We start from the raw sequence: 9,355 nt of genomic DNA, 5'->3' as shown, positions 1-9,355 counted from the left end.
AAATTGGTGGTGGTCTCGGCTAGTCGAACAAAGCAGGGCAAGTTGTTCCACCAGCCAGGGACAACAAAGGAGAATATATAACACACACTGTTCGTTGCTTAATTATATTACGTTCATATTCAAGTTGTCATTGTCTTATTATCATTATTATTAGTAGTAGTTATAATGCTATTTAAATCAACTTCCTTGTCAGGTTTTGATTAAAAATCATAATTCGCAGAGCCATGTTTGGTAGGGGTGAAAGGTCACAGACTGACGCAGAGCTTAATTACATTTATTGTAAACTGGAAAAAAAATAACAACATTAAATTGTAAACAGAAAGAAAAAGGAAACTTGTGCACAACAAAACGTGAGAAGTTTACATGACCTTGCATGTACGGTGGCCCGCCATTTGGCTTCTGGGCTACAGACGGAGTCGTCCGGAGGACACGCCAAACTACATACAGTAAGTGCACAACACGCCATTTATTGCTGCAACTGCAGCTTTTTTTGGGGGGGCAACTTGTGAGTTGCACAGTGCAGTAACAAAACACAGTGGGGGCAAAAAAAAAACCCCAAAAAACAGGCATCGTGCGAAGGTGCGCGCTCAGTTGGAGTACGAGTCTCGTTCAGTAGTGCTCCTGGTCGACTCGATCACTGACCCTTGGCGGTGGGTTATCAGTCTTTTCAGCGAGGACACCTCCGCGGACAGGTCGGCAATGCCCCGTTTCAAGTACAAGTTCTCAGAGTCGCCGTAAGGGCCGCCCTTGTCGGCCACAGGGCTGGGAGATTTGGGGCAGGAGCCGCAGGAGCCGCCGCCCCGCGGTATCTCCAGCTGATCTTTGTGCCAGTGCTCGGGCCGTTGGGTCCAGCTCTGAATGTTAGACATTTGCAGGGACAGGGGGCTGAGGGACGACTGCATGTACTCGGGTGTGGCGTTGGGTCCCCTGGCTGACATGTCCACCGGTGACGTGGACTTGACAGAGGGGTCATAGTCGGGGTCGATGGCCTCGACCTTGATCTGCACCGCCCGGGCCTTAATGCGCAGTTTATGGGGCAGGGCTGATGAATGGCTGTCCGGCACCTTGACTGTTGAGACAATGACACTCTTGCAATCTGCCCCTATTGGAATGGGGCCTTTGGGGACCCGCTGCTCGTCCTCCCCATCCGAGGATTTGCTCACGGCCCCGTCGTCTCCATCTGAGGTCCGGGGCGAGCTGCTGGAGGACCTGGTGATCTGCAGGAACGGGGAGGCCTGGGAGTACGACCCGGGGAAGGGGCTGGCCAGGTAGGTCCTGTAAAGCTCATAGGGGCTCGATCGTCCGCGTGGGTAGCTGCCGTTCTCCAGCGGCTCCTGCTTGATTATCTCCGGGGTTCGGCACGGGCCCATGAGAGGGCTGCCCCGGGCGACCGCGCCGGTGTCGGACCCGTCCGACAGGGTGCTGTGGGGTGAATGCTTGATGACCGATATGCAGCTGCTGGCCAAGCGGCCGGGCTCCAGCTCCCGGGAGAAGGGCCCATTCACGGGGCCGGGGGAGACAAAGTCTTGGTAAAGTGCAGCTGTGGAGCTGGAGATCTTCTGCACCTCCTGGGCATAAGCGGCCGCGCTGACCAGGCCAAACTTCAGCTTCAGCGAGAGCAGCTCGGCCTTGAGCGCCGCGTTCTCCTCGCCCAGCGCCATCAGCTTGTTCTCCAGCACCATGTCGTTGAGCCGCCGCTTCTCCCTGGAGCGCTTTGCCGCCTCGTTGTTCTTCCGGCGTCGCTCCCAATATAGGTTATCCTTCTTCTCATCCGGGATGAACTCTCTCTTCCGGCGGCAAGACATACTTTTGCCTTTGAAGGGCACCGCAGACAGTTTTTGATTAACCAGGTCCCGGTCTGCACTCTGTAAGGCAACAGCTAGAACTAGGGCATCCTCCGCTGCATAATGCTCCTTTTTAATGGTCTGCATATTCTAATTAACAGTGATTATATGTTACATTTAAAAAAAGTTAAATTGCACTCATAGTGACCAGATGTAATTTATCCCAAAGGATAAAAAAAAAAAAAAAAAAAAGTCTTTCATTCACTGGTTTCAGCTCCGAATGATGGCAATGTCCCGAGTAGCCTGGGAAATATCTGTGTAAGGAGAAAAGAAAGAACAGCAGATCTTAGTGGTTTATAGGTTTTTAAAAAAATCCTCAGAACAGACGTTGCATTTGCACTTCACAAAAGGGCATAATTGAGTCGTCCATCACGTGTCAGAGCACAGACTTATTTAGGGTGTGTTGGACAATTACTTTAATAGCATCTCGGATAATGCATAATGGCGTAGTTGCCTTTGTTGCTCTCGCACTGCCTGCGTCCCCTGTTCGCACACGTGCATTTTGTGTCAGTCTGTAACGGGTTGTTTACGGGTTCCGTTTCACCATGCACCGTCTAATCCGTACGTAGCTGAAACTACTTAAACTTGAATCAGAACAAACGACACGTTCTTTTTTTTAAATAAAAATACTACATGATGCTGTGTATGTACAAGTTTCTGCAAAGTTTCCTGTGCGGGCAGGGTTACACAACGCATCCTTATAAACGATATGAATCAGCAATATGAAGGAACTGGGTTTACTACTAATTTAATTTTAAGTTTAGGTGTAATGAAACGATGTTTGGAACCAGCATTCAGGTTGGTCCACATTTTTATACAGAAACACTGAATTTTTTTTATTTTGCACATTAGATTACTGTCTAATTCAATGACTGTTTTAAAGAATGTGTCTTTTGGGTCTATGTACGGGGTATAATTTTCACGCTTTAATACCCCTTCCACCCAGCCCACGCCTATTTTGATTTGATAACTGAACGGGGCCTAACCGGACGAAAAGGTCGCCGTACAGGACCAGAACACCACCTCCGCTGGGCCACTGCCATGCCGGCCAGACAGAAGGTTCCTTTGTATTCATCCTCTGAACGGTTGGTGCTGTTAGCATCAGTGTCACCACTCTCATTTTGACCTTTAGGGGCAGATACTTGGGCAGTTCCCACTTCCACCTTTTGGCACAAGCACGTACCAAGTCCAGATCTGACGATCGGAGCTCTTTTAACAACCTCTCATTCGTTATAACGTCACCCCCACCCCCGATTCCGACGGCGCGTCCACGAAGCGCCCAGCATTACGCAACCGGCCGGGCGCGCGACTCCCGTGTACGCGGTGATGTCATCGCCGGAGCGCGCTTACGTGCCGCGGGCAATGCGCGTTTCGCGACGTTGGGAACATTACTATGCACAGAACGAGCGTTTAAGGCTTTAAAGTACATATACGTATACATATATATATATATATATTTGAAAGCGCGAACGCCGCGACTGCCGATGACCTTCACAGCGCCGCGCCACTTTAAAACTCCCCCGAATCGGTGTTGCCCGTGTCCCATTGGCTCGCTGGCGCCGTAATAATAATATTATTATTGCTGCTACTGTTAATATTTTTAAGAGGCGTGGAGGGGTGGAAGCTCGGCGCTCCCCGGCTCGCGTCTCCCGAGATCGGGGAACAAAGGAAGCGGAGCAGCCATCACCACACGTGGCTGAGCAGGGACAACAAAACAGAAAGCGACACGGGAAGCGGCGCCACGACACGAGAATGACAAGCACGCCGCGGCGGCGGTATAAGGGCAACAAAATACGTTCCATTATGTGCGATTGCGGTCTCGTTATCGGATTACGCCGGACATTTTTGTACAGCTGCGAATGTTGCAATGCTAAGAAAAAAAAAGAAATGCTTAAAGCTAAACTTTGCACAGCAAACCTACGGCAATTAGGCCACGATGGTTATCATAATCAACAGGCTCTTTTTTTTTTTATATATAAGAAAAATATTCCGCACACGACGACGGAAACGCAGCCGGGAAAGTTGTCGGCGGAGGTGGGAGCCGGGCTGCCGCTCGCCGTCTTGTCCTAATGCCCCAGATTCCTTCATTGTGTCGGGATTATGAAACGAGCCCGATCGGCTTTCTCCCTCCGCACCGCGGCCGTTACGCAACGATTACGCCAATTACGCTTCCACAACTTCTGCTGAATATTTTTTTTTTATTATTATTCTTATTTTACACGCGGATCCCGCGATTTGGGAGCGGGAACGTTGGGTTCGGACGTAACTCCCGCCGCTTCGATGGAGGGGAGACATGTGCGCGCCGCCGCTTCAGTAAAACACCGCCATTCCGACCCACCCTCCCAACACCGATCCCGGGGTCACCGCGCCGAGCTCGGGCTCCCACACGCCCGCCGGCCGGCGCCCGACTGTCGGCAACCGGCCGCGAAAAACTTTTATTCAATCGTCCGCGCTCGCCATCGCCTTCGCGGCCGCGGCAGCAGAAACTCCCTCCGACGACCATCAATGAGGCGGCGAACGTTTACCTTCACAGAACAGCGGTCCGGTCCGGCGGCAGAGGGATTCCGCCGCATCCTCGCTCGCCAACTTTCCTCCGCGACACAAACACGACGCGCAGGGCTATTCTTTTTTTTTTTTTCTTTCTTTTGCTGTTTTATTTCCTCTTTATTTAAAATAATCTCTCTATATATATAGAGAGAGAGAGATTTTTTTTTTTTTGGCTGTTGCGGTAACGTCTCCTTGTTTTCTCCTCAGCGTTTCCCCGCCGGAGTGGCCGCTGCCTCATGGATCTGTGTTAGTAGGTCACGGAGGGAGTGTATTGGCGGCGTGCGCTGAGTGACACCGCCGGCGGCCAATCGCAGCGCGGCATCCTCCGACTCCAGCCAATCGGCGCGCCGCGCCGGGGCGGCCGATGCAAATGAATGGGGCTGCGTGCGGCGTCGGCTCCGGGATCCGCGTGTAAACTTCGCCGCGGGGCGCCCGTTGCGTAATTACGAGGGACACTCGAGCCCAGAATTCCCTATTATCCGGCGTCGAAATGCGCGGAAACGCTTCTTCCCGCGACAAAAGGCCGTGTGGGTGGCGGCACCACGCGACACGTGTGCCATTTTTCTCCATTTTGGGCGTTGTGTTTGGCATCATACCTCGTGATCCCGGAATACCCAGGCATTAGACGCGGCCGCTTAAAAAGAAAAAACCTGGCCAGCACGTGTCCAGCGTCAACGCCGACGTCCAAATCGCGACGTGACCCGAGCAACAGCGGCCTCTGCCGGTGGGCAAGAGCGCGGCGCGTCGCCTCATAACCTCTCCTGTTCAAGGAACGCGCCCCCTTTAAAAACCCTCGATCCACCTCAGCCCCGGGGTGGCTTTTACGCAAGCGCGCTGTGAAATAAGGAGACTGACGCGCTGCGGCGCCACCGTGCGCTTCCCACGACGCACCGACACTGCACACATTCAAACTTTGTTCAAACTTTATTTTTATTTCAGCCACACTTCATTGCATTGGGAAGAACATCCAATGGCACGCAGACCTGGTTAGAAAACTCCGGTGAATAATAACCTAGATTACGATAAATGCTGATTTTTTTGGACACCGCCGGGCCCACGCAGTGAAGCCGTGTGGGATTCAGTCTATTCGCCGGGGTGTGTCGCCCTTGACAGCAGCATCCGATTCAGGTCCTTCAGCTCGCTGCAGAGGGACGCCAAGCGTCTTCCCAAGAGGCCGTTTTCCGTGGCCTGGGACGAGACGCCGCCACCGGAGTCCTGCGTGGCCGGACGTCTTGGCTCCCCTCGGGCGCCGTCACGCCTGTCGGGGGTCACTGGGCCCGGCCGTGGTGACGGCGCATCGGGGGGCACGGGGGAAGCGGCCCTTTGCGCCTTGTTGAATTTGAGCCGTAACTTGTGCGGCAGGAGCGGAGCCGCCGAGCCGCTCGGTCCCGGCCGGTCCCGGTGCCAGAAGGCGGCGCATCCCGCAGGCTCCCCCGACGGCAGCGCGGAGCTCTCTGGACGAGGAGAAGCGGCCGCGGCCTCGGTCACGGGGTAGTAGAAGGTCGGGGCGACGCAGGGGAAGGCCGCCGGCCGGCGGTGGGCCGCGGACAGCGCCGCCCGGAGCCGCTCGTTCTCCCGCAGCAGCTCCAGTGCGCGGCTCTCCAGGAGCAACTCCCCGACGCGCCTGCGCTGCCGCGACCGCTTCGCGGCCTCGTTGTTCCTGCTGCGCCGGAGCCAGTAGTTCACGTCCTTGTCCTCCTCGGGGGTGAACTCTCTCTTCTTACGCGCGTAAAGGCGCCCTGGGTGCGGGTCACCGGGGCCGACGGCCACGCACGACACGGGGAAAGGCGAGGTGTCGGGCGGGTAGAATCCGGGGTGCTCGCCGCCGACGTTCATGATGCGATCGGCTCCTGTCGCGTTCAGATCAACTGGGGACCCGAAGAGTTCGCAGGAATGTTAGCCCTAAATTGAAGGTCACGCCTATCCATCAAGCGCGATGTCGCCGCCCAAGACGCGGTGATTGGTCCCATAACTAAAACAGTCAGCGTCTGCCGACATGCCAAGAAAGTTGGAAGGACCTGTTAAAAGCACACAAAAAAACAGCATCTCTTGTCCTGCGACATGGGACAGTTTTTCTTTTTATTCTAATTATGTAATAGGATCTTTGTTCGTTACGTGAGTTGATCACATCGGTTATTTTCTAGAGAGACATTCCAACGTACCCAGCTACATTATCCTGTAAAATACTTCATATAAAATGTGAACTGCTGACGAGGCATCCCAACCTACTAAGTAAATCATGATCGCAAACTCACAAGAACCTTCTGATATTGAAACTAAAACTGTGCATATTCTGTAGGTTCCATACTGCTACTGCGACTCTTAAGATGAAAATGTCTGTTAAAAAATGAGGAACATCTTCATTAACTACAGAGATAACGTATCTGTAAGATATTTTATTTTATGAGTTAAAAACAATAAGAAAGGTTCTCGGCAGTCACAGTCTCACTTTGTAATGATGGGAATAAAGCAGAATTGATGACTTGAATTAAGCAAGAATACTGGTACCATCACTGGTGGGTACTTAAACACCATTTCAATTTTTACATTTGCAGACATACAATCTTAAAATCTTAGCTAAACAAAATTGCATTTCTGTTATGAATCTCTATTATTGAGGACTCCAAATGTCAGGATGTATGCAGATTAGGGTTAAGTCCAGCTGTTACGGTTGAATTAAAAAGGCAAGAATTTTAAAAAGACATTTAAAACAAATCATCGTGTATAAAAACCAATTACATAAATTACAAATCTTTACAACAAAGTATTTATGGTTGAAACAAACGACTCCTATTACAGAAATATATGAGAAACTTTAGGTCTATCTGGCGCAGTCACTTGCAGATCAACGGTTGGCCTTCATTTTCTTACTGAGATCTCCAGAGCATACACGATGTTGTCCTATCAGAAGTCCTCAGAGCAAGGCAACACACATTAGGACTGATTGGTCTCCAACGTGGCACCGGGACCACGCACCCATGCCCGGTGACCTTGAGCAATTCCTATATTGCCGTGAACACTCGCTTAGAACGCTCTTCAGTTAAAGAGCTTCGCAGGGGGGCCACCGAACACATTCATAGGAAACCTCAAGCCGGCAAAAAAAAAAAAAAAATCATCTTGTTGCACAGCAACAGTATGAACGGCAATTCTTCTGAAAGGCTTTGCAACAAAGTTGGGAACAGCGTTCATCTGTCACGACAGCAGGCACCACAGTGAACGGGGAAAACAGTCTCATCACTAACTAAACAGACAAATTCCTTTCCTGAAGCCTTTATGCCAAAAAAAACTTTTTTTTATTTTTTATTTTATTAAATAAAATAAAAAAGTTCACCTCCGCCAAACCCATAAATAACAATTCAGACGTCATCGTTTCATTCAGTGTGTTCCCTTCACTTGGTACTTTTTTGCCGTGCTGTTCTGCTCCATGAAAGAGTTCCTACGCCTCAGAGTGTATGACATGGTCCTCCGCATGAGGGATGTCATGGTCCCCCAGCAGCTCTGTCTCTGGCACTAGTGCCTCCTCGCTGTGCAGGCCGCTCTGGGACACCCCGTCGGCCACGTCCTCCTCTGCCGCCGCCTTGGTGTCCTCGCTCAGCAGCATGACGCGCTCTGTGCCCGAGGCGTTGGACGGGGCAGTGGTGACGTAGCCGGTGCTGGTGGAGCCGCTGCCGCTGTGGTGCGAGCCGGCCTTGGCCACCATCTGCGGGTGCATCTGCTGAGGCGGCATCTGCATGGGGATCTGCATGGGATAGAAGTTCTGCAGGTAGGGGTACGCCGGCATGGGCTGGTAGCCGTTAACGGGGATGTAGAGCTGTGGCGGCACCATGGGCCTCATCTGGCCCTTCATCTGCATGAACTGGGCCTGCTGTTGCGGGAAGGGCATGGCCTTCTTGGGGCTCATGTAGCGCGCGGCGCTGATGTTGCTCACCGGACTGGTGCTGAGGGAGCTGGTCTGCGTGGTGTTGCTGGCCCCCGAGGTCTGCGCCGAGCTGTTGTAGTTGGACAGGCTCTCCCAGGTGCGCAGGCGCGTGTGGACGTCTTTGAAGCGGGGCCTGCGGTTGGGGAACTCGTTCCAGCACTCCAGCATGAGCGAGTAGATCCAGGCAGGGCAATCGTCCGGGCAGGACAGGACCTGGCGGTTGCGCACCATCTCGATCACGTCCTGGTTCGAGTAGCCGCAGTAGGGCTGCAGGCCGTAGCTGAAGATCTCCCACAGCACAACGCCATAGGACCAGATGTCCGAATCAGTGGAGAACTTGCCGTACACGATTGCCTCCGGGGACATCCATCGGATTGGGAAGGGGCTGGTACCCATCAGCTTGTAGTAGTCGGCTGAGTAGACCTCGCGGAAGAGCCCTAGGTCCAGGATCTTGACGTTTAGCTTGTCGCAAACTAGGATGTTGCGGGCGGAGAGGTCCTTATGGACCACATGGTGGCTGGAGAGGTACTCCATCCCGGCGGCGACCTGAGTGACTATGTGGAGGAAGTCGGCCTGCTCCAGGGTCGATTTGACAGTCTTGTCGTCATCGGAGCTTCCCACGTCCGAATGTGGCGAGCGCATGACCAGGAACTCGTGCAAGTCCCCGTGGCTGGAGTAGCTGAAGATCATGCTCATGGGCTGCTCTTTTGTTACTATGCCCAGGAGGCAGACGATGTTGGGGTGCTGCAGGCGGGAACGCAGCATAGCCTCCTGGCGGAACTCCTCGCGCAGCGTTCCCTCGTCCTTGTCCTTGACCGTCTTGATGGCCACCACCTGGGTCTGTTCCCCAGGTGCGGTCCCGTACAGGTGGCCTTTGTAGACCTTGCCAAAGCGGTCCTCGCCCAGCTCCTCCATGAAACGCACAGCAGACAGGTTGATCTCGCGGAGTTTGGTCTGAGGAAACAGAATTTGGAAATTCTTACTCCTTTAACCAGGGCCCGATGGCATTCAGGTTCTCATGGAGCTCATGGTGAGATATGTGGCC

General features: G+C 52.9%; 2 protein-coding genes across 3 annotated transcripts in view; both read right to left on the bottom strand.

The window, feature by feature from the left end:
* Positions 1-258: 258 nt before the first annotated feature.
* On the bottom strand, positions 259-4,641 carry nfil3 (nuclear factor, interleukin 3 regulated). The gene is made up of 2 exons (XM_028973526.1): positions 4,370-4,641; positions 259-2,098 (listed from the first exon to the last, which is right to left on the bottom strand). Exon 2 carries the CDS (start codon positions 1,929-1,931, stop codon positions 588-590), a length of 1,344 nt encoding a protein of 447 aa, XP_028829359.1. The 5' UTR covers positions 1,932-2,098; positions 4,370-4,641; the 3' UTR covers positions 259-587.
* Positions 4,642-6,772: 2,131 nt separating this feature from the next.
* The window catches only part of ror2 (receptor tyrosine kinase-like orphan receptor 2), a 48,359-nt gene continuing 45,776 nt past the window's right edge, over positions 6,773-9,355 (bottom strand). For both annotated transcript variants that reach the window (XM_028974238.1, XM_028974239.1), the window contains exon 9: positions 6,773-9,264. In XM_028974238.1, coding sequence (XP_028830071.1) covers positions 7,828-9,264 — 1,437 coding nt within the window. In that variant the 3' untranslated portion in view covers positions 6,773-7,827. The remainder of the gene's footprint in view (positions 9,265-9,355) is intronic.

Source organism: Denticeps clupeoides, chromosome 3 (genome assembly GCF_900700375.1).
Source record: "Denticeps clupeoides chromosome 3, fDenClu1.1, whole genome shotgun sequence".
NCBI lineage: Eukaryota > Metazoa > Chordata > Actinopteri > Clupeiformes > Denticipitidae > Denticeps > Denticeps clupeoides.
This window is presented reverse-complemented; position numbering and strand designations above follow the sequence as displayed.

Excerpts from the sequence above, each read along its gene's own strand:
- nfil3 (XM_028973526.1), bottom strand. The coding sequence starts at position 1,931 with ATGCAGACCATTAAAAAGGAGCATTATGCAGCGGAGGATGCCCTAGTT.